Below are 26,072 nucleotides of genomic sequence, written 5' to 3'. Positions count from 1 at the left end.
GGGGGATCAAGAAAAGGTCATCCTAAACATTAATCAGAAAACATTGTCTATGCAAGTTAACCAATGTTTTGTGTTAAATATGCTCAAAATTAAAACGCAAAACGTGTTGGACAGTTTTCATGCACTTCTTTAATATATCAGTTTTTCATATTCACAACAAATACATTAAGCTCTTTTTCCTCTTATATAATACAGTCTTAAATATTTTTACACAGTAATATTTTCTCAGAATTTCATCTATCAAAATGTCTTTTCTTAACCGTTGAGTTGAAACATTTTAAGTCATTTCAATATTTTTTATATCTCCATGCCTCCTAGCAAACGCACAGTGCTTTCTTTGTACAGCTATTTACAGGTGAAAAGAGTCTCCCAAACATCTGTATGATTGAATGATCTTGCACTGGGGTTTAAAGTGCAGGCAAGGTAACAGAAAGGAATGTGATATGGATATCTGGTATGGAACGGGCGAAGGGCTTAAAAAGCAAACAAATAAAAGTACAAACAATCAATGAAAATCAAAAAATGACAAAGCAGTGGAAAATGAGTTAAAAGCATCACCTTCAACTCATTTTCCTCCATATAAATATCTGAAAGTTAGGTAAGTCCCTAAGTATCCCGATAAGGAAAAAGCAAAACTTCTTCAGTAACATTCCCATAGAAAATAAATACAGCACTCTTAAAATACACCATCTTTATAGGCAACCCAGGTCATAGGTCATCCCACAAAACACAGGGCCCATTCAAGTCTAAACAGAAACAACGCATCCGCTAGGGTGCGATCAGTCGGATACAGATTTGCATCGCTTCTTAAGACAAGTCTTGACATTCTTTATAAAAATAATCATAAAGAGAAAGAAAATAAATAATTCAGTCCTTCTCAACAGAAGCAAGGAGATGGGCGCGTGTCCGAGCACGGGTCAGATCAAGTACAGAGCCTCAGTCATCGGTGCAATATTAAGCATTTCGTGGAGTCGTAGTTTCAGCGAACAGCAAGAAACAGCAGTCTGTAGTTTCGTAGAAGATAAAGGAGGCTGTTATCAACAACAACAAAAAAAGCATCCGACGAGGGCCTTTACACCCTCCACAGTGTCCACGTGAATGAGGGCTACACAGTGCTGAAGTCACCAAAGCCCAAAGCTATGAAAGAGGGTCGACACAAGTCTTTGGACCGTGAAAAACTTGCTGGAGATGATCTGCGTTTAAGGGCTAAAAATCCAGATAACCGTTTGCCAGCAATGGACATGGATGCTGCGGGGATGTTGGATTAAGCTTTGGTTTTTTTAGTGTCCCATGGCCCTACCTGCCTTCATTTCTTAAACCGTCCTTTAACCGCGCTGTCACCTCGTAATATGACAAAATATATTAGTCTTTAAAAAGGCAAATTGCTTTTCTGCATCAGTCATTTTTACATTTTTGCTCAATGTCCATTTCAGCAATCACAGAATGAGTGAGAGAAATATATATATATATTTAAATGTATATATACACACATCTCTAAGAGTCACCAAACAAACAGTAATAAAATTAAAGCAATATAAATTAATGTAACATTGCAGGCCTGCCTGTCTATAACACAAGACTATTTGACAACAATAAAAAAACAAATATATTGGAATGAACGCCAGCGATGTACTGGAAAAGTTTTCACATGACTCGCGGATAGATCGAATGTCAAAAAAATGAACGACGACTTATGACAACACTTAAGCGTAAACTTAAGGAATCCATAACAAGGCTTTTGTGTTTGCTTTATACAGTGGGGTTTTTCTACAAGCAACCACAAATAATGACTTTCGATAGCTGTAACGGATAACTTCAGAAATGTACATTTCGTTTGTGTGCAAACCAAAATAAAATATAAAATATTTGTTTAATATATAAAGTATGTGACCCACCCAGCTTGATGGTGTTTGTCGAATAAAATCTCTATAGGATACTACAGAATATCTGTGACTTATGGTTGCTTCATTTACCTGTGCTCACAAACTACATAAAGGAAATACTGGGTGGATCTGTCTGCAACTTACAACCCAAGAAGGGAAAAACGGCAAAGAAATTTGTCTTATAACTCATTTCAAAAGAAATATCATTCAAGTTGTCTCCTGATATCCAGCACCTATCCACGATTGGCTGTGATCGGCTGATCCCGTCTCCGTCCAATGAGAAATGTTGACAGGAAATGCCGATTTTCCATCATTAGGTGTTTTATGGACCGGTTGGTTGGCCAGGGGCGTGTCTGTTTCATCCAGGGGTGGAGCAAAGGCGGGGCTTACTCCCACTGATCCATATTAAACACGCTTATTGTTCTTCCTAATGATTGGCTTTATTTGCCTCTTTCTTTCTCTCACGACGGCGGTCGTGTTTATTTTATGTTGCATTATCGAGACGTCCTATTTCTTTTTTTTAATGACATTTTTGTGAAACCAGCAATGAGATCTTTTCATTTTAAAGCAATTCCATTGAGGCCGTAGCTCTTCGGGTAAAGAGGAAGATAACCAGCAGATCCTTTGAAACGAGTCCTTTTCTGTGTTATAACTCAACCCACAGCAGAACACAAGACGTCTTAAAAAGTGACAAGGGATGGAGTCGTAGCATGTGCGGCACTATTTAAACGCTGAAAATTCACCTGAAAGGAAACACAGCATAAGACATTTGTATTAGTTTTATCCAAATTTTAAAAAAGCCCAATAATATTTAAGTGCACGTGTACTTGCCATAGCCACCAGCCTGAATGGGCGTCTTAGGGGAAGCGCAGGCGTACAGGCTAAAGTCTTCTGTCTGGAAGCCAGCGCGGTTGAGGGACGGTTCAGAGGCGCTACGATGGATTTTAGGCAGAGAGCGTGCCAGTAACTCGATGGAGGCAAGGATCTGGCGTAAAGCAACAATGAAATACAATGTGTCAAATTTAACTAGAGATATAAAAATTTCCCTCCAATATCTGCCAATACTGATAGTTTGGTGGTTATATTAACTTGCATGAACTAAATTCTGAAGATTACATTTTCTTAACGTTATTTATTCATATAATGACCAATAATATTAAGCATTAAACTAGGGATGTTTCTTCACATTTTCTACACACAGAACTCAAATTCATTGCATTGTCCTGTTTTGATTGACAGGATATATTGGCCATGACTATTGGCTGTTTTTAAACTATCGGCCGATAGTATAAAAAATTGCATTTATCGACCAATACCGATTATTTGCAGATACATTGGTGCATATCTAAATTTAACCCTTCAAAAACCCTGAATTTCATTTCATTTTTCCAGGAATACATTTAAATTTTTCCAGGAATAAATAAAAAGAAATCACAGGATTGACTGAATTGAAGTTAGGGATGCTCGATTATGGGCAAAATCATAATCACAATTATTTTAGTAGAAATAATAATAACGATTATTTGGGTAGCGATCATAGTAGCGGTTATTTTGGTTAAAAATCATAAACATTACTATTTTGGTAGAAATCATAATCGTGATTGTTTGGTTAAAATTCGTAATTACAATTATTTAGTTTGAAATCATAATCGTGGTTATTTGGTTTGAAATCATAATCGCGGTTATTTGGCTTGAAATCACAGTTATTTTGGGAAAAATCATAAAATGGTAATTTTGTTGAAATTATAATCGCGGTTATTTGGCTTTAAAAAAAATCATAACCCCGATTATTTGGGTAGAAATCACAAACATGATTATTTTGGTAAAAGTCATAATCGCGGTTATTTTGGGTTGAAATCATAATCACGGTTATTTGGGGAGAAATCACAAACACACATTTTTTGTAAAAATAATAATAATAATAATAACAACGGTTATTTTTGCAGAAATAATAATCATGAATATTTGGGTAGAAATCGCAAACATGACAATTTTGGTAGAAATCATAATCGCGGTTATTTGGGTTGAAATTATAGTTGCGGTTATTTTGTGAAAAATCATAAACATGATTATTTTGGGAGAAAGCATAATAACCGTGGTTGATTGATTTTGAAATCATAATCATGGTTATTTGGGGAGAAATCATAAACACAATTTTTTTGTAATAATAATAATAATAATAATAATAATAATAATAACAACGGTTATTTTGGTAGAAATAATAATCACGATTATTTGGGTAGCAATCATAGTTGCGGTTATTTTGGTTGAAATCATAAACATTACTATTTTGGTAGAAATCATAATCGTGATTATTTGGTTTAAATTCATAATTGCAATTATGTAGTTCGAAATCATAATCGCGGTTATTTGGCTTGAAATCACTGTTATTTTGGGAGAAATATTTTTTTTTATTTTGGTTGAAATTATAATCACGGTTATTTGTGTTTAAAAAAAATCATAACCGCAGTTATTTGGTCTGAAATCATAATCACGATTATCTGGTTTGGAAATCGCAAACATGATAATTTGGGAGAAAATTTAATCACGGTTATTTGGGGAGAATTCATAAACACGATTATTTGCGGAGAAAGCATAACAATCGCGGTTATTTGGGCTGAAATCATAAATCGCGATTATCTGGTTAGAAATCATAAACATGATTATTTTGTGAGAAAGTATAATAATCTTGGTTATTTGGGTTGAAATTATGATCACAGTTATTGGAGATAAATCGTAAACACAATTATTTGGGTTGAAATTATAATTGCTGTAATTTGTGTTGAAATCATAATCCCGGTTATTGGGTAGACATCATAATCGCGATTATTTGGGGTTGAAATCATAATCCCAGTTATTTGGGTAGAAATGTCACAATGACAGAATTACAGTTTGTACGCTCTGCATTTTAGGATTTCATTGCACAACATGGTAATTTGAAAGTAAAAAACAAAACTGTCTGTATCTATCCGTAGATGTCATTCTAAGTAATCGAAAATTGTTATCGGCACATACATTTTGTATAGGTGAAAGTCTAATTATTATTATTTATTTTTAATGCCATGCCAGCAACAGGTGTTCATCTTTATAGCAAATGCAAAGTAATAAAGAAAATCATACATAATTCTTTCTTTACTGAATCTAACATATTCAAGTTTAAAACAAGATAACAATACTAATTAATAAGTTTTTGCAAATATATAATATGAAAACTCTCTCTATATAGAATAAAAGCAATGTCTATCTGTATTAAAAACTGTGCAGTCCAATAACATCATGCCATTGGATTTTGACACCAAAACATCTGAAAACATCCTTCTGAAAACACTCTGGCTCCATCTTGTGGTGATACCTCTACAAAAATACATGCCCATTACAGATGGCATTACCCGTTTACTCTGCTAGACAGCATTCAGAAGTCTGATAGCATTTTACCTGAGGGAAAAGAGGTCTCTCCTCTCGCTTCTTCTTCAAACAATCTGCCATAAGTCTCTTCATAGCTTTGGGGCAATTACTGCGTACTTTGCTCAGGTCAGGAGCTAGGTAACCTCGGCCAACCATGAAAATAATCTGGATTGAAAAAGACAGTCAATGATTTTAATCTCTATTAAACATATAAAGGTTATGTTTTCACAATATTACGCAAGATAATTTTATGTAGAAAACAGTAAATTGGCTTTAGCTTGTGAGTCACAAACATAGACATGCAATTTATGTTTGTATGTAGAAAACATCTTAAGCAAACAAAAACTGGTTGCACATTTTAACCTAGTTAACATCTGACAGGACTAGTCTGAAACTACAAAATAACAATGTTAAATGCTGGATAAGAAGAAGATAAATCGTTCACCTGGTCTCTGTTGTTGATGTTGGAATAAGGCAGAGCCCCTGACATGAGCTCATAAAGCACAATGCCAAACGCATAGACGTCCGACTGGAAACTATAAGGATTTTTATCCTGCAGTCTGATGACTTCTGGAGCCTGGAATACAGTTAACATACAAATATTACTTACTTTTGTACAGTCAACAACATCTTCTTATTGGGCTCAATGGTCATAGCTTATGGAAGGGATTTAAACCTACGTTTTCATTACCAGCTTTATAACCATTAAGCACAAATCAATTCATCATGCATGATACAAAGCTCAAGCACAAATAAACATACAGGAGGTAACCAATACTTACCATCCATAAGATTGAACCAGACAGCTGCTCAAACTGGTGTGAGCCACTCCAGCGAGACTTCACCGTAGCCAGACCGAAATCACCAATCTTTACCGTTAGATCCTCGTGCAAGAAGATATCTGGGTAGGTGTTAAGGCTAATATTCAACTAATATACATAGATGGAAATGTTTGGATCTGCATGCTTCCATTTGAACATTAAAATATTATTTTTACAGATGGTTAAAAGATGTACAAGACACTTTAAGGCAATGTTTATACGACAACCATGTACATATTACATGTATTGTCATTTACACGAGTACGCTAAGATGTCTAAATCTGCTGTATTACGTATGCAGGCCAGAAGATGGCGATGTTATCTTATAAAGTAACACTACGAGCCTGTGCACATACACATTTTCTGCAACAATAAACAAAGTTGGGGAAAACATAGAACAGTTTTGTTTAGACGAATGATGGGGTAGATTTATTAGTAAAAGTGACTAAACTTTGTCGAAGATGCGTTAATAAACTCATAATAAAAAAAAATTCCCAGACACGACCTGGCCAGGATTTAGGGTGGGTCCTCCGGAAGTCACTTTTGTCGACCGCATACATCGTCACGGTTTATTATTCCAGGAAAGGCAACCGTTACATTGCATGGTAAGAATGAAATTTGTATGTCTGCAGAAAAAGACATTTTTAATTTATAATATTTTTAATTGAACTGCGAGAACAAATGCGACTTCTGGAGGACGCCCCCGAAATCACCCTAGCCATTGTTGTTTTTGATTTACTGGCGCATGCCTGAAGACTATGCGCATGAAGTCACCGTTATCGCAGATTCACGTTTACGTAGTTTACACAGAGACGTCAAAAGCGTCGTAATCAAAAACTTGCACTTTGAAATCCATCTTCAAAAGTTTGCGTTTTATGGACCACAAAACAGAATTGTTGTTTAAGTAAACAGCCAAACCGTACAAAAACATCCCCGTTTGCAATTGAAATCGGTGTTGTGGCAACGGCCCTAAAAATACAAACCAGTCATTAATTTTACAAAGGATACTGTTGCTCTTCAGATCTCTATGGATGATGGATTTAGCGTGCAGATAGCTGTGGATAATAATTCAAATAGATTAATTAATTCATCTTTAATATCTTTACTCACTTTGTCTTCAGTTTTCCAGCTTAATTCACACAAAAATAAAAATTATGTCATTATTTTCTCATCCTCATGTTGTTTTAAACCTGTATGATTTTTTTCTGATGAACACTAAAGAAGATATTTTAATAAATGATGGCAAGCACACAGCTGTAGTAGGAAAACAAATACGTCAAAAGCGTCGTAATCACTCACCATCATTTATCAAAATATCTTCTTTATAATTTAGCACAATACTTCCGTAATATTTGTTTTTCCTACCATGGAAGTCAATGGTTGCAATCGGCTGTGTGCTTGCCATCAATTATCAAAATATCTTTTGTGTTTATCAGAAAAAAAGAAATTAATACAGGTTTACAACAACATGACGATGAGAAAATGATGACAGAATTTTCATTTTTGTGTGAACAGATTTAACAGATTTTTCCTAAACATTAGATTACTACAGTATGCATTTATCTCATTATATCACATTTATATAAATAAAAAATAGAGTTTTGGTTGATGGTTCAGATCCGGTGACTCACTCCATGCCCTGAGCCGTTTGCCGGGCGATGTCGATCAGTTTGATCATCTCAAACTTGGTCTCGATGATGTGCAGGTGGTGATAGAGACTCGAACCTTCGCACCACTGCGTAACGATAGCTAGCTGGGGTTTGGTGGTGTAGCCCATAAAGAGCAAAATATTCACATGGCGGGTTTTCCTACAAAAAGAAAAGATGGTTTTCTGAAATCTGGAAATTTCATGACAAAACATTTAAATATCATCACGATATATAATTGCAAATAAGTAGTGGTTTAACTACTAATCTGGTACTGGAATAACATTTATTTATTACATTTATATGTGGGTGATTCTCACGAAACCATTGAAACACCACGGCACTAATGATTTTAGCTTTAAAATGTGTAACATAGTAACATTAAAAAGCATCAGAATTAACACAATACTGTGTTCTACCTTGCACAATGTGTGATTTCAACATAAAAACGCAACATAAATTTTATCTAATTTTCTGCTGAAATTCTCATTACCGCAATGTGTCCGGCTGTGTTTGAACATGCGTTATGTTGTAATTTAATCAAATTAACACAAAAATATTAAGAAAAAAATAAATGGATGTTTTGCTAGACTACTTTAGATGACAGAAAAAATATTTACTGAATATTCATGTATAATAATAATGAAGAAAAATTAGGAAAATGATGTGTCCATGCCTGATGTTCTCATCCTCCGCAACACTTTTTAAGAACAGTTTAAGCACACATACAGAATTTTAATAAAGTTTGATTTTGAGTGACCAAGCACATGGACCAGTTACTTCAAGATGGCTACCAGGTAAGATCATTTTTTTTTACAGTTAATATGAAATATTGTCTTGTCAGAATGCTTACACGACATTTTGATTATCATTACCGCAACAGATGCTTATTAAATGTTAATTTCATTAATAGAAGCATAATACTTTGATTTTAAATGCATGTGCAGAATCTCCAAATTATGTTTTTTCAGGTTTGTCATGTCATTTTGAAAATATGTCAGTGTTGATGTTTTCTGACTGTTGCGGTAATGAGATTTTTTAGGACTAATTTTTTTAATTATGTTACACAAGTGTTAAATGATAAGTAAAAGTTTTTAAATTAATGTTCCCATTTACTCCAGACTTTGTTTTTCAATGTCTGGTGGGAAAAAAAGTAAATTTAAGCAATTTTTAAATTTTCATGCTTGACATTTTTAAAACCAAGTTTTCGTGAGAATCACCCACGTATGCATTTGGCAGACGCTTTTATCCTAAGCAGTCCCTCCCAGAAAAAAAAACGTGATTATGCGATCGCATGATTTAATGCATAATCAGCCAAAGTCCGCATATTTATGCGGCGGGCGCATTCTTTAAAAATACGCTGTACTTTCACTGCATAAATTGCAGATTTCCGCACGCAAAATAAGCGGTGCTTGCATAATTTCATAATCCCCGCATTTTCGTAGCAAAGTGTCATATCCATCTTAGCAGAAATCTAAAAAAAGTTGCATTTACTTCACACATGTCCTCTGTTGCCATGGGAACGTTATGAAGTGACGTAGTTACGCGATGTGAACATCAATGAAAAGCTGCAAAAGCTACAAACAGTTTTTGCAAGTTCCCCCCAATTTCATCGCATAAAATTGCATAAATATCCTGAATATTCCATTGCATTCTTTTAAAGAAAACGTGCCGCAAGATCAAGGATTTTTGCTCGCAACAATCACAAAAAAAAAACTTTTTTCTGGAAGGACTGCCTAAGTGACTTTCAGTGCAGCATGTATATTCCCTGGGATCGAACCATAAACTGTAAAAAAGATGTACGACGCAACGTCGCCTCCCTCCATTGTAATGAATTGAAGCCAAAAATGTCCAACCATGGTCGCCGCCATGTTGCGTAAAAAGTTTGGAGCCAAGGCATGCGCAGAAGGAATCATCCGTGGAGCCAGCGGCGGAGCAGCTGTATCAAACTTCTGCTCAAACGCTCGCACGCCCAATTCAAATACGCCAATCACAACGACACACGTTTCTATTATCATTAAATTACTAGGTAAAATAAAACTTATCACAAAAATGTGAACATATATCAGCGTGAAAACAACTACCTGCAAGAACCAAAACCATCTTTCAGAAACTTTTATTGGAAGTGTAATTTTTTTTATTTAGGGCAGACTCCCATTCAGCCAGCCACCAGGGGGCGATCAAAGAGCCAGCGGCTTCACTTTTCAAGACTTATGGGACACACCCGGATCGAACACATGATCTTTTGTGCTTTTAACGCAATGCTCTACCACTGAGCTATACAGAAGCCCAAATTGTTCGATTAAATAACATTTAACAAAGTTGTAGTCTTATCGTACCTGAGGACACCCACTTCATTCTTAAAGGCCTGCAGTTGTTGTGGAGTGGGGGCTGTGACATTCAACATCTTGACGGCCACGTCACCTGTGAGGAAGAGGAACACAATTTATTTTACACCGTGTCCACTTTTTTGTACATTCGGTCTAATCTGAATTGCACAGGACCCACCGTGCCACTTCCCCTTGTAGACAGTTCCAAAGGAACCAGATCCTATTCGCTGGCCCAAGGTGATCTGACCCTCTGGGATCTCCCAGTCATCGCTCGAGTCCCGTCGACCCAGGGTTTTCTACAAAGCGAAACGTAAACACAACATAAATCCTGCGCAAAAAGCAATCCTACTCCATGACCTCCAAGAACCAACGCCTACCATTTTATTGCGGTCCTCTGACGAAGACGACGGCTTCCGCTCTCTCGGTTGGCACGGCGACTTTGACACCTTCATATTGGTCAGGGAACCTGGTAGGGAGGCGGGAGGTGTGGCCGAAAGGCCCGTCGTGGAGCCTGGCATTATAAGAGGTTGAGAAATGACCAAATTATGATCGAAACATGGAGCTGAGAGAAATTATTACAAGGGTCACAAGGGGTAAAGGAAGAGGAAAGTGTCACATCACAACCTAAGGTAGGGTAGGGTGTGTTGCAAGTGAAGTATAACATCCCAAATTCAGATCCCATTTCTTTCCCAAAGTTTTCATCTATATAAATCCCTATAGGTGAGCAAGGGGGAACCAGGAGCATAATATTAACCCAGGGAAAAAAAAGATCTGAAAAGGTACAGAAACACAAAGTATGCCAAAACCAGACCCATTCCTCTGCGAGTGACACATGTCAGTTTTCCCCATAAGTGTTTTTAGTGTTAACCAGAAGAAGTAACTGAAGCCTTTTTTTTGTGAAAAAAATCTGTGTGAAAAGCGTGTGAGAACTCAAAAAGAGGAATGAAATACGCCAACCAAACACACAAGGTGTCAGACAGACAGACAAGAGACACGACGTTGGACACAGCATCACACGAAGGCCTAGCTACCTCTGTACACAGGCTCTGGCTCAAAATCAAACACATTGTCATTGGGGTGGGAGGGCAGAAGGGGGCTTGAGGTCCGTGTTCGGTTCTTCCTCAAGCATCGGGCTGGGTGGTGCGTGGGGGCTGTAGGGGGGAAAGAGACAGATACGGATTCACTGGCCCCCGAAGCTCAGGCGCACTTCTTGTCACCCATTACCAATGGTAACGCTTGCATATTCTTAAAGGAATGATTCATGAAATTTACTTGCTTTCGTATCATTCCAAACCCATTTCGTTTACGGTACTTTCTTCGGTGGAGCACAATTAAGATGTTAGGCAGATAACATCTAATCTTAGCTTTCACTATCTTAAAAATCAGCATTTTATGGATCAGATTCAGCTCATTGATAAGGTAGTAAAGACGATATTAACTCCTGTCAGTATTGCGAGCTAATCTTTCAAACATGGTAAGAAGCGTCACATTTCTGGCTAACGTCGGAGGTATTCAGGCCAATCACAACGTAGTGGTAAGCTGGCCAAATGGAGGACCCAGCGCTTTTCAGATCGATGAGCTTTGTAACAAATCAGAGCGTTTGACGAAGGCAGAGATATCTGGTGCAACAATAACGTACGATATGTGGAAAAAAATTGTTTTTTTTAACCATAAACCACGCAAACACATTGTATTTTACTAAATACGTTTTTTTAGCAACGAAATAGGTGCTCTTTAAATATAAAAAATAAAAAAATAATTAAGCGCACAGATAAGTAATTTATAAAAACACGGATATTTAATTAAAAATAAATACGTTTTTAATTTTAATGTGATGGCGACTTTAAAGGGACAATCCACTTTCTTGAAAATATGTTCATTTTCCAGCTCCCCAAGAGTTGAACATTTGATTTTTACCGTTTTTGAATCCATTCAGCTGATCTCCGGGTCTGGCGCAACCACTTTTAGCATAGCTTAGCATAATCTATTGAATCTGATTAGACCATTAGCATCACGCTAAAAAAATAACCAAAAAGTTTCAATATTTTTCCTATTTAAAACTTGACTCTTCTGTACATCGTGTACTAAGACTGACGGAAAATTAAAAGTTGCGATTTTCTAGGCGATATGGCTAGGAACTATACTCTTATTCTGGCGTAATAATGAAGGACTTTGCTGCCGTAAAATGGCTGCAGGAGGCGCAGTGATATTACACAGCGCCGGAAAATAGACCCTGCTATCAAAAGTAACCAAGGGGAATATTTTTGGGCAGTGCTTAACTCTTAGATTATTATTTAGCGCGATGCTAATTGTCTAATCAGATTCAACGCATCATGCCAAGCTATGCCAAAAGTGGCAGCGCCAGAGCCGAAGATCAGCCGAATGAATTCCAAAACGCCAAAAATCAAATGTTCAACTCCAAGGGAGCTGGAAAATGAGCACATATATTTTTTTAAAGTAGAGTGTCCCTTCAAGGCCTGTTCACATCAAGAACAATAACTGTTTAACTATAACAATTAACGTCCACACCAATGAATAATAACATTGTTTATTCTAAGCTCCTGCACTGCAGTTTCACATTTTTAAATGTGCGAGCCTTTAAAATTCACTTGTAATCCCATAATGCGAAGTGATCCAATTAATATTAATCCTCTCTAATACTGCAATGCTAACAGCGGCAGAGCGACGCAACTTCGTTTATTTCAATAGGAGCTTTGCGACCTCTGGCGACACGAGTGACAGTGATCGCTAGCGACAGGAAGTGGGCGGTTCAGCTACGCAACAAAGTTGAGAAAAGTTTAACTTTATGCAAATTACGAGCGACTTTCAGGAGCGACTACCAATGAGATGAAGCAGTGGAGTTAGTTTGTTAGTTACAGAAAGGACGATTACTCTGACAACCAGTATTAGGAAACTAATGTCGAAGTTGCTGGCGATGTGCACGTAGCATTAGTTCATGTTAGCTAACATAAATGTAATGTTTTGTAAGGGTGTTAACCTGACAGATTTTCAAACAGTGTGTTCCTCAAACAAAGCTATGAGTTTCTAAAGACATGGGATATAGTGCACAAATTTATTTTTTGCTTTGCTAGCAACTTTTTACTTGAAAAGATGGAAAGTATGGAAAAGAGCACACTTGAAGCACCTTTCTTTTTTGTGCTCCACAGAAGAAATGTCACATGGGTACCGTAACAGTAAAGGACGACTGAACTATGCCAATAAACTGAGCTGTAATATTTTGGGACAAGATCTCAAACAAAAGTACAGGGGTAGGTGTTGGAGAGCACCGATTATTAGTTATGATTAGTTTATGCTAGTATTAATAAAGAAAAGAGAAGCATTCACAAAGCAGACAATGGAGATAAAAACTTATCAGTTTCACTAACAAAAAGAATAAAATGAAATGTGTGTGCCAACCTACTCAGGTCAATGACACAGAGAAAGCACATAGACATGGGATGATGGAAATGCCGTGTAATTTTTCTGTGTGCGAGAATCCTTACCTCCATCCGACCTCTGTAAGCCTTGATCACGGATCAAATCCTAAAACCGAAGATCAGAGATTAACGTCTATTTTCATCTGTACCTCCAAAAAAAGATAGCTGTAAACCTTATAAACAGTTTGGGAATGATAACAAAAGGGAAGTCTCATTTTAAGATACGTGATTAGACTGGAAAATTATTGATTTGATGTCAAAAAGGTCCATCCTGAATTTTCCTGTATTTTTGTTGAACAATAACTGTTTGTAACTATCCGGTTCTTACATCAATGTTGACCGGTTCGATGGTGTTGATATGGACGTTAGGAGCCGAAGAAGAGCGATCCCTCTGACCAAACTGGTTGCGGTGATCCTCTTCTCCCTGTCTGAAGGACTGCGGGATAGGAATGGATTTAGACGGGGACAAAGTAGGATGGCACAGAGACCTGGAGGAAACACAGGGAAGAGACCACAATCAACTTTTATGAAACGTAAAACTGAATGCATCCACTGATGCACTTAAAGGGACAGTGTCCCCAAAAGGGTTCCCACACCTTAGTTAACTTCAAATTCAAGGACCTTTCAAGGACTTTACAAGGTCCAATACCCTCAAATTCAATGACTAAATATGGGGACACATTTTAAGTGAGACATCGTGTTACCTTTTAAGATATGAAGAGTTTGGTTCCAAAACGCAATAAACGCCATTTTTGAAAAAAATGAGTTACTGCCAAAATCAGTATTATATCAGGTCAGTAGTTAAAAGTAAATTCTTAATTTTACGCAAAATCCAATATCAGCCGTGTTATTCTGTCATCTTTTCTCCCTTTTTTCCCAAAATGCGATAAACGCCACTGCTCCTTTTTTACAGAACGCAATAAATCCATTTCTGATATTACAGCCCACCAGTCACGCAATGTAAACAAACATGGCGGCGCGCTGAGTACATGGAATCCTAGTTTTCCTCATCTACTTTGTACTTCGTGATCAACAAACAAAACAAAATAATACTTTAATTGCATCGCTAAACCTGTGATGGTTTTCTGTGATGGGAGAGAAACGTAAGCCATCAGCATCTAATATTTTCCCTGAGAGGCACTCGGGAGACGGGTGCTTGTTCTCCCGACAGCATCAAGCTTCTCATGCTAACACATTGACCCCAGAGGATCTTATGAAAAAATTTCCATAATTTTACTCAAAGTCAACGAAAATCGAGCAGGACCAAAAACATTTTACAGATGATCTCTGTGAAAAACGTTAAGCGAGGACGTCAAGTAACCGCAATGACAGTGATCTTAATATGACAAAGTAAGTGTTTTGATTAATGACATTAATGTTTATATTTTTAATTAGTGTGTACAACTAGTCAACTAAATAAATATAAAATGGCAAAGATGAATGCACATTTATATAGGCTATTGATTCAATAGATTTATAGCATTTTGAATAAAAACTTGTCATGGATTTATTGCATTTTGTGGAAAAAATTATCCGTTTTTATAATAAATCTTTGAAAATCAACTTATGGATTTGAATTTTTTATGTTTTTATAACCTAAAGATGCTATGTGAAAGTTTGTAACAGAAAATAGTTGTTTTCATCTTGTCACTTTCTTGGTATAGAAAACACGTTTTTACCAAAATTTGTCAAAATGGATTTATTGCGTTTTGGAACCAAACTCTTCATATATTGTTACAGTTCCCTTTTGAGGGAACTCGCGCTGCGTCACTGCGGTGACACTTTGGGGCCGCCTCCAAGGGTAAGTGCGTCTGAATGTATACCAAATTCAACCAATGCTGAGGCTTAACGACAAAGACAGGGTGACGCGGGAGCCAGGAAGTGTAAAGCTATCTGAAATATTGCCAAAGACGGCATTTCAGGGACGCAGGAAGTATGGCAAGGGAGACGCAGCGTCTCATTCCCTTCTCAGGGAACAACAGTTACATACGTAACCCGAAACGTTTTCATGTGTCAAACACAACTATGCAAAAAAGCATTTTGGTATGAATCAACATTCGCATACAGAAGATATAAGCATTTAAAGCGAACAGATTAACACGTGTGCTTAAAAATCTAGAATTTTCATGATATTATCCTACACTACACAGGGAACAATATGATTTTTCCCAGAAAACTATGTGCATAAAATGATTCAAGCACTTTCAATGACCTGTATCTGTGCATGTATATTTTCAACAACTTCCCAGGGCCTTGATTTTTTCCCCCCAGATTCACAAACTTTTAAGGATTTCAAGGACCCCTGGGAGCCCTACCGTAACAAACCTGTATAAATGTCTTTGTTGTTACAAACTTTCTTCAAATTATTTTCATTTGGGTTCATCTGAACAAAGACATTTATACATCACGAGGGTGATTAAATGATGACAAAATTTTCATTTGTGGGTGAACTATACCTTTAAAGGGACAGTGTACTTCAAGAAATGTGTCTACTTGTGCTGTTTTGAATCCGTATCAGACCTTTTTTCCAATGAAAGGTGTTACAGTCATTGATTGATTATATGAAGAAAGAGCATCAATATTCTTCAAAATATCTCCATATGGGTTCAGAATGATGTGAGGATTCATTTTTGGGTTAACTATCCTTAACCCAAGAAGTTAGGCCGAATATTTTCTTTATATTTCTCCAGTTATATTTAGTATTTTACAATCCTGGATTTAAACATCTTAGCATTAAATTCCTCAAATCCACAAAATTAGAAACAAACTCAAACCGGTTTAAAATCTTAAATATGAATGAAGTGTTCAGATTAGGGATGCATAACGATTAAAATCATATGTGTGTGTTAACTGTGTATAATAACTTTGTATAGATAAATGCACACACATGCATGTATATATTTAAGAAATGTTTACATGTGTATATACACATTTGCATATTTACGTATAATTTATATATATATATATATATATATATGAGAGAGAGAGAGAGAGAGAGAGAGAGAGAGAGAAATATATAGAAATATATATATATATATATATATATATATATATATATATATATATATATATATATATATATATATATATATATATATATATATATATATATATATATATATATATATATATATATATATTAAATTATACATGCACATCTGTATATTTATATATACATAATTATTGTACCCAGTTCACACACACGATGTAAACAAACACTTCTGCTATAGATTAATCGCAATTAATCATTATGCATGCCTAGTTCAGATGTGGAAAAACGTCTTACCCAGTGGACTCGGATGGAGGAATCGAAGGGTAAATCTCTGACAATGGGGTGGTTCCTTCTGATGACGCCTCCTCCTGGGTAATTGGGTGGTGCACCAGAAATTTTGACGCCAGTAGTAAACTAAACAGAAAAATAAGCAAATGCATGATGATCACGAACCCATTTATATTTGGACACAATAGGCAAAAAAAAAGTAAATATTGTAGTGGTGGGAATCGCAATGCGATATCACGATACAACTCTACTGCAATACTTTTCCAACTTCAGACTATGTTAGCATCTGTTGTATTTTAAAATAAAAATCTCTTGTTTCCTGTTTGTTCATCTCACTTTTTTATTCAACCCAAAAGTTAAATTCCCACGTGCAATTTATACAACAAAAGATCAATACTTTGCGTCTGTGTTCTGTATTATGTTTTTCTCCCGCCCCTAAAAGATGGTGATCAAGAACTTAATTTTCTTGTTTGCTATGTGTTTGGCAAAGCTTTGTGTAGCCTATGAGAATGCAGCTTCCCATGAGCACTCACTCCAGCTGATCGTAGTTGACACACATGAGCGGGACCTCGGTGCTGCAGCGCTGGTGAAACTTGTAGCCACACGTCTGGCAGCGGAAACCCTGGAACAGCAGCTTCCGACAGAAGTCACAAAAGGCCAACGTGAAAAAGGTCTTTCGTACCTGCAAATAAAGAAGTGAATGATGGTCAGGGTTCGTGTCGCTTGAGTGTTTTGTGACTCAAATGTCCCCAAAGCATAATATTTTAATTATTTGTATTTATTTTATTTTAACCAAGCCAGTGTTTTATTTAAAGATACACTCCACTTTTTTGAAAATAGGCTCATTTTCCAGCTCTCCTAGAGGTAAACATTTGATTTTTACCGTTTTGGAATCCATTCAGCTGATCTCCAAGTCTGGCGATACTACTTTTAGCATAGCTTAGCATAATCCATTGAATCTGATTAGACCATTAGCATCGTGCTTAAAAATGACCAACGTGTTTCGATATTTTTCCTATTTAGAACTTGACTATTCTGTAGTTACATCGTGTACTTGCGATTTTCAAAGCAGATATGTCTAGGACTATACCCTCATTCTGGTGTAATAATCAAGGACTTTGCTGTCGTAACATGGCTGCAGGAGGCGCAATGATGTTACGCAGCGCCTGAAAATAGTCCCCTTTATAACTTTCAATAGCAGAGGACTATTTTCAGGCAATGCGTAATATCACTACGCCTGCTGCAGCCATGTTACGACAGCAAAGTCTTTGATTATTACGCCAGAATGAGAGTATAGTCCTAGACATATCTGCTTTGAAAATCGCAACTTTTAATTTTCCGTCGGTCTTAGTACACGATGTAACTACTTTAGAGTCAAGTTTTAAATGAGAAAAATATCAAAACTCTTTGGTTATTTTTGAGCGCGATGCTAATGGTCCAATCAGATTTAATGGATTATGCTAAGCTATGCTAAAAGTGGTACCGCCAGACTCGGACATCGGCTGAATGGATTCCAAAATGGTAAAAATCAAATGTTTAACTCTAGGGGAGCTGGAAAATTAGCTTATTTTCAAAAAAAAGGTGTGTCCCTTTAAAATTGTGTTTAAAATATGAAATAATGATAATAATAAACCACAAACAATATTATGTTTTGCATTTCTCCCCCCTACTGTATCGAAATTGAACCAAACCATGACAAAATGTTGGCTACCGTTAGACTTCAGTCTGCGGTCATACTTACAAAATTATGGGTTGTGAGCGGCACGTTCTCTAAAACTTCAACATGGAGCTCCTCCCCCGTCAACCAGGAAATGTCCGTGTCCCAGCCAATAGGTTTCTTCTCTCTAAAGTGGGTGGAGCAGTGACATTAAATATAAAACAACAACAACATGCAGAGGATTAACGCACATTTTGGGGCTGATGTGTGAACGATAGCAAAACAAACAAAGCCAAATTGTAAATTGGATTTTACTATAATTCACAAGACTTTTTTAAGATGTGAAATAAATTGTTGATGTCCGCAGAGTACATATGTGAAGTTCTAGCTCAAAATATTATATAGATAATTTATTATAGCATGTTAAATTTTTTGGGCGTGTCCTATAAAATGCAAATGAGCTGATCTCTGCACTAAATGGCAGTGCCGTAGTTGGAATGTGCAGATTAAGGGGCGGAATTATCCCCTTCTGACATCACAAGGGGAGCAAAAATTCAATGATCTATTTTTTCACATGCATGCAGAGAATGGTTTACCAAAATTAAATTACTGGGTTGATCTTTTTCACATTTTCTAGGTTGATAGAAGCACTGGGGATCTAATTATAGCACTTAAACATGGAAAAAGTCAGATATTCATGACATGTCCCCTTTAAGCTTAATGCAATTTAACTGTGTGTGTGTGTAAGGGGCTTTCGACTGCATCATGTTATTACCCATCCTGAATCCTATAGACCGCACAGCATTCTGGGATCAGACCTCGCATCATCAGAGCCTTCCTTAATGAATCTCTTACTGTCATCCCACAACGAGCCGGGACCTGAAAACCACAAACAGATGAAAACACTAATACATTAGTGGTTATATTAGTGCAAATTTGATTTCTTGGCTCTCTTAACTTAGATTTGCTTATTTCCAGGACTCTGAAAACAGCACCAGGTCCTTCAACTCACCACCGTCCTCTGTTTATTGGGCAGAAACACCCTCACGATGGGCTTCTGGGGCGAGCGAGGATTGCCTCGTGTGGCGTCAGTCGGAGTCTGCAGGACAGCGAGGGTGTTTGGGGCCGACGGGGTGAACTGGGCAGCCTGTCCTTTAACATCCAGCAGATTTGGGGTCGGTGAAGAGCAGAAGTCTGTACCGTTCCCAATGGCCTCCAAAAGCTGCTGTTCCCGTTGTTGTAATGCATCTAACTTACTAGTGTACTCCTCGTAGGCCTGCGGCATAGGAAATTGATCACATATATGTTTCTTTTAAACCTTTACAAAGAGATGCATTAACGGTTATTGCACACACAAGAGATTTCACATTGGGCTTGATGGATATTACTTAAACTAAACGATCTCTTCAATTCATTGTGTAGATCTTGATGACATTACATTTACAATTATTAATTGGTATAGTGGCACAGCAACTGTTTTTGTCAGTGGGAAAAGCACTCAATAGGCAAGGCGACATACATTTACATGTATGCATTTTTAAAACCAATGACAGCAGCTCTTCTTAGAGCAACTTACCTCCAGGTATATAGATGGTGGGTTGTGCTCTCCACCAAACTTATCTAAAAGGGCTTCTATGTGCTCTTGAGTTAACTTTATCATCTGTTTGATGTTCCAGATCTGCAAAAAAAAAAAAATGTAGGAGTTAGCAAACTGATGTTTTCCCATAAGCTTCCTTTTTATGATTCCTCTCTTTGATTGGGTGAGATTTTAAGCTTTATACGTCACTACAGCTAAAGCTGCGTGCACACCGCCAGCGACTAGCAACGGTGTCGCTCCAATTCTGGCAATAGGCTTTATGCCCAGCTGCACTACATACTAAACTTCACCCAGCTCCATATTTCCTGTCTTCCATTATTGGACAAACTGATTAATCCAGGTGTGTCTGATTATTGTTGTTGTGACTACTGAGGTCAGGCACACCTGGATCAATCAGCCCGTCCAACAATGGCAGACAGGAAACAAGGAGCCGGCCGAAGTCCAGGAAGCAGCGCAGCCGGGCACAAAGCCCACTGGAGAGACACTAGCTACATTTCCATCACCCTTCAAACTGCCCAACAGTGCGACTTGAAAATACGGCAACGGAAATTGGTGTGTTTCCGTTGGCCGTACTTTCAATCCGCAATGTGAATTTGCGCAACCTAAAGGGCAATGGCAACGCACCCAGTGACCGCTGGAGATAGGAAGTGGGCGCGTCCAACTACGACTTTCAGGGAAGCCCACCAATACGAGTAAAGCAGTAGAGTTCACGTCATCTGTCTGATGTCATTTACTGAGAAGATGGTTACTTGATTGTTTATATTTACATTCAAATTAGCAACGCCTCCTAACAACTTCATTGATAAAAGACGGGTGACACAATTTTGAAAAAACACAAACACTTGTTTGTTTTCGCTAAGCTATTAAAACTGACACCAAACACCCTGAAACTGGTCATTTCTAAGGTAGCGTGCACACCAAAGCATTTATGCAAACATATGTTTTCAATAGTTTCCAGAGTTATGTCCACGCTGAACAAAGTGTTTTTTCCGTGCTAAGCGCCGGCACTCCGCGTTTTTCCGTGCACTCCGCGTTTTTTCCGCGTTAAGCGCCGGCACTCCGCGTTTTTTCCGCGCTAAGCGCCGGCACTCCACGTTTTTTCCGCACTCAGCACTGTGCATCGAGTTGAAAAACTTTGGTTGAAATGCTTGGGTCATTAATGTCACTTCTCACTCGGCCGTCAAATTACAGTGGAGGAGGGGCGGGACAAATATCATAACCAACCTGCGCATCGTTCAACGACTGAAAAAAAGCTGAATTATCATAGCAACCAAAGCGCGTAGCTGAAAAAAGCTGGCAAGCGCCTACAGCTGGCGTCCGCCTGGCATTTCAGCCAGTTTTAAAATGCCAATTTACAATTTATGATTAAAATGAGGTCTTTAGTTTTGCTATACAACATAAACGGCACACAGTAAAACCTTAATTGCAAACATTGTAGCAATAATAATACAGCAGCACATGCAAAAACCAAAGTGACAACATCCTAACTGTAGAGCTTTCATTTAACAGCTAAATTTCATCTTATACTTTCAAAACTTGTGTAATCTCAATGTTAACATTGTTTCGCATCATCTTTAAGCTATTGTGCAATACAATTTACAAGACAATGGAAACATTTTTAAACCATTGCATCTACATGTGCAACAATGTAGACTTTAAACTACTGCACGAAATTCCCCTGAATGCAGAGTGGCTCGTAGTCTATTTTGCAATAGGTTTCAATCGCAAGCATTCATTTGTGCAAACACGCAAGCGATGCACTCGTTCCAAATAGCCAATAAACTTTTTTTTTCAATTTAGCCGAGCAAAACAAGAAGCATCATAACATGCAGCAATAAATTTAAGTGGAAAAACTCCCAGCCAAGTGAACATAATTTGACAAGCTCCAAAGCTGTTTGTAGAAATGATTTTCCAGCAGTCTGTCAAGAAAATGACTGTACACCCTCCCTGAAATAGCATATTTAAGTGCATCTAACTTTAGCTGTGAATAAAACCCAGCATTTCAAGAGTCATGTTGCCACTTGATTTTAACAACCGGTGCAGATGAACTGGCTCAACTAGTCAAATTACTGCAAGAAATGGCTTTAAAGTGCTCGGTTTGAAAGGAAATTGTGACAAGGGTGCAACTCTTTTGACTTTCTCAATAGTTTTGCCAGTAACTCCTGACAGACGAAGATTGCTGACTGTGACTCTTCCTTAAAACATTGGTTACTAGTCGCTCTTTTAATGCAAAACCAGTGCTAATACACTGTATGTTTCCAACATTATGCAATAATCTAATGATGAGATTAGCAGCATCAAATTGGATTTCAATCATTGATTTCGCATTGTTTCAACCAATAATGATATCACCATTGCAAAACCCATCAAAGCATGCTTTATTTTTTAACAAAATTAATTTACTTAATTTATTAACAAAATATATAAAGTAGTTACTAAGAGAAAAGCAAGCATGTCATGTACAGTACAGTAAAGTATAATCTTGTTACAGCAGCCAGCAGTAAAATGAATCTAATTACCACTAAGCACTTTATAATGTTAACTTACACGACCTGCTCTTTAATCCACCTAGACTACCAGCATAGGTAACCTGTTTCTTGAATAACCACCACTGTGACTTGACGGTGTAAACTTTTATTACTTGACAAGATATGGTGGATATTACACTGGTAAATATTGAAGAAAATGCGGAATGCAATAACGAGTTAAATGTCGCTATTAGGGTTACACAGTATACGGGAAGGGGGGTGTTGCCAGCGATATCCATATCACAGAGAGTTGCGATAACTTACATTTATTTTATGTGACAATCGTTTATGTGTTGCATAGATTGTCCAATTTAGACCAATCAGATGGGACCTTACTAAATACCAGACGCGGTAGACGTGGCAATCGCAAGTGATTTACATGTTAAGTCAATGCAAAGACGCGATTAGGCATCCTACGGCGTGGTACATGCGGTAAGCGCGGCGCGAATGGTGCAGATGGCGCGTATCGCACGAATTGAGCGTTGCCCCGGGAAATGGGCGAGTTGAAACATCTGAACTTCGGTGGATTTCGGTGCCGCGTTAACCAGTCAGGACTTTACTGTAGTAGTGACGTGATTACAGGAAGGGAGCGGAGTGGCGGAGTCTCAGCCGAGTCGCAGAAGCCCCTCCCATGACGCGAATTTCCGCATGAATGTCTTAAATGATTATAATTTCACGCGTGACTCAAACGTTCAAGCATCCAACTACGCGCAAATAGCGCGTTTTTGCCGCCTCTGCGGCTGGTGGGAATGCACCATTAGGGCGCACTCACATTATCCAAACCAAACCATATAGGGATGCTCCGATTGATCGGCTGATAATGCGTGCTATGTTTCTCAATGCAGTGGTTTTCAAACTCGGGCCGGGGCCCCCAGGGGGGCCGTGAGATGGTGCCACGGGGGCCCCAGTTTTATGACATTTTATACATTAATTTATAATGAATGTAATTAAACCTAAAAAAAATAAGGCTACTAACCAAAAGCACTACTAATTTACTGTTTTTTTTTTCATTAAAATGTTGCGTTTTAGAACAGTTTTTTGTCACAAATTTTCTTTGGGGGGCCGCGAAGGAATGCACCGTACACAAGGGGGTGCCGCACGCTGAAAAAGTTTGGGAACCACTGTCTCAATGAATTACGGTGAAATGCCGCTACATCCAAAAGCCAGGGCGCGCTCTCGTGCAGAAACTCAAAATGCGCTGTAGACGAAGAACAATACACATGCAGCTGTGATGACACGCAGCTCCATAAAATGGCTAAAGGATATACTTATATTGCTGTTCTTCAAACCTTTTCAGGTATTTTCATGATAATAAAGAATATGTTTAATAATTATGTTTGACGAGTGTTGTTTTTTCAAATGCATGTTATAAACGACTCAAACTAACAGTGATTTTAGATCAATAAGGACTTACTGATCAAAAGCTGTAGTACATGAAATAGCTGTAATAAAATCGGCTGTCCGACTCAGAATAGTGATCGGCCACGTATAATTAGTGGAGATCGACATTGATCGGAGCATCCCTAAAACCATACCATGCCCCTCCCTACTCCCCCAGATGCACGCACTCACACTGTACTTTTATCGATCCTAGCCTGGGCGCACTTTCGCCATTAAGATGCGATTGTTTTGAAAAAAAAGCAGGAAGTAAAGCGCCGTCTTAACACTGGAACCCAGCATAATGTTAAGTCTGTGTTTTTTATTCTGAGTTGTTTGGTGCGGGATAACTGACAGCCCTCTCACATGTCATCATATTGCTTAGTTAATCTGTCACGTGTGCAGCTCGGACATTCACGTAACTCTCATGTGCGCATCAAAAGCTTTTTACGGAGGCAGATGAAGGTGAGTGTTCGCGCAATTGACGTCTTCGTCTTCTGAATCGCGCTCAGGCGCGATTGCACTCACACCACAGCCTTCTGCACCTGAGCCCAAGTGAACCGCGCTCCAGCCCACCTCTGCAACCCGGCCAGGGCACAATTAACCAATCCATGCCCGGGCGCGGCACAGAGCGATCACACTTGTCAAACGAACCAGGCTTTGGGGGTCAAAAGCGCCCGAGCCCAGTTTGGTTTGGATAGTGTGAGTGCACCCTTATATTGTTATACTATTGGCTAGACCGCGGGCGCAAAGTTGAACCTAGCGGCTAAACGCAGAAAATAAATTTGGCAGGAGTAGAGACGCGCATGGAAAACGACTGTGACGAACTTGTGCCTAAAAAAACGGCACGTCAAAAAAATTTATTCCAGTATGATAATTATAGCAAGAAATACGGCTACAGTAGCATGCAACAGTAGAATCGCACACCGCAATTTTCTCTCTCGCAATACCGTGCTGCTCTAATTGCAATATACAATATGATGTGCTACGTTTGTACAATCAGTTTGAACTTTACTAAATATATATTTTTTTAAATTAATGAACTCATTTTTTTCTTTCACATGCACACACAAAATTTACAAGTCTGCCTATACACAATCTTTTGAGGCATTAAAGGAAATCAAACCGCGCGACGTGCACGGCCGCGATATCGCGGTATCGGCGCTTTATCGTGCAGGTCTACCTTGCACCTAAAACGCAACAAATGATGCATGACGTACCCACAGGGATACACCAGCCGGTAACCTGAATGAAAGACGGCCTCTTATAGCAGCAGATGTCAATTGTGCAAACTGACAGCTGACTGGGAACCATCAAACTGAGAACAGCGACCTACATAATATACATTTAATACCGTATTAAAATTTGCATGCATACAAAACACGAATTTGCATGTTGGGGTTTCGCGGGGTTCAATTCACTGACACAATGACATCACTGCAGATTTCAATTTAAATGCATTCGCAGGCGAGCAGCTCGCGCCAGCTGGCGACACAAAGGAGATAAAACAATGCTCGTGTTTTCTCCATCTTAAGTTAGTCATTAATAAAATGCACTGCAAGGTGAAATAGCGTGCATGCTATCGAGCTGGCCTGCTGCAGTGGGAAATAAAGGCAATGAAACACGGACAGGCCTTCAGATAAACATTGCCTCAGACAACTGCAATGGGAGAATTATAAATGGCGTCATTCGAAAATGCACCCTTTTAAAATGCATATGCATATACATATACACAGCATTTCCCCGACTACACATTTTGTGCATTATCTGACCCCCCTGCAATGCCTTGCACCCCCATGCTCCGTATCGCAGCCGGTGTTTCCTGAAGATCTCAATCCAGCCCATCTACGCTCAACAGCCGAGCTCTCCTTCAACCCCGACTCCCCCATTGTACCTCCTCGGGAATGTCTTGTTGACATTCGGGTATCGCCGCTCCGCCGGGTTCGAGCCCCGCGCCCAGCTCGTCCAGTCCCGGGTCCCGCTCCGGATCGCGGTTCATGGTGTCTCCGTTAAAGACGGGCGGTGGGGACTCGGCGCTGCTCAACGCCGCCATTTTAAACCGCGAGAAACTGAGTGGAAAATAATAGAGGAAAGAAACAGAGATCGAGACG

The 26,072-nt window shown here is 38.4% G+C and overlaps 1 protein-coding gene across 2 annotated transcripts; it reads right to left on the bottom strand.

Annotated features, from left to right (window-relative positions):
- Nucleotides 1–111: 111 nt before the first annotated feature.
- braf (B-Raf proto-oncogene, serine/threonine kinase) lies at nt 112–26,072 on the bottom strand. 2 transcript variants are annotated; one of them, XM_055189997.2, is made up of 20 exons: nt 25,856–26,036; nt 20,036–20,137; nt 19,472–19,735; nt 19,235–19,338; nt 18,544–18,646; nt 17,336–17,484; nt 16,809–16,928; nt 13,851–14,010; nt 13,589–13,628; nt 11,117–11,236; nt 10,463–10,596; nt 10,264–10,381; nt 10,095–10,179; nt 7,741–7,917; nt 7,118–7,164; nt 6,071–6,189; nt 5,734–5,865; nt 5,319–5,453; nt 2,715–2,868; nt 112–2,626 (listed from the first exon to the last, which is right to left on the bottom strand). In XM_055189997.2, exons 1-20 carry the CDS (start codon nt 26,012–26,014, stop codon nt 2,604–2,606), a joined length of 2,445 nt encoding a protein of 814 aa, XP_055045972.2. In that variant the 5' UTR covers nt 26,015–26,036; the 3' UTR covers nt 112–2,603. The 2 variants fall into 2 exon arrangements, with proteins under 2 accessions (XP_055045972.2, XP_055045973.1); XM_055189998.2 differs by lacking the exon at nt 11,117–11,236 and having other exon boundaries at nt 25,856–26,072.

This window comes from Misgurnus anguillicaudatus, chromosome 1 (assembly GCF_027580225.2).
Source record: "Misgurnus anguillicaudatus chromosome 1, ASM2758022v2, whole genome shotgun sequence".
Taxonomy (NCBI): Eukaryota; Metazoa; Chordata; class Actinopteri; order Cypriniformes; family Cobitidae; genus Misgurnus; species Misgurnus anguillicaudatus.
Note: the sequence above shows the minus strand (reverse complement) of the source record. Positions and strands in the feature narration are given on the sequence as shown.

Bases quoted from the DNA above. Each gene is read 5' to 3' on its own strand.
- braf (XM_055189997.2), bottom strand. From the start codon at position 26,014: ATGGCGGCGTTGAGCAGCGCCGAGTCCCCACCGCCCGTCTTTAACGGA. The intron at 17,485-18,543 runs GTAAGTATGACC...CTTTATTTGCAG, and splicing joins CGCTCACAACCCATAATTTT to GTACGAAAGACCTTTTTCAC. The intron at 10,597-11,116 runs GTAGCTAGGCCT...TTATAATGCCAG, and splicing joins GCCAGAGCCTGTGTACAGAG to GCTCCACGACGGGCCTTTCG.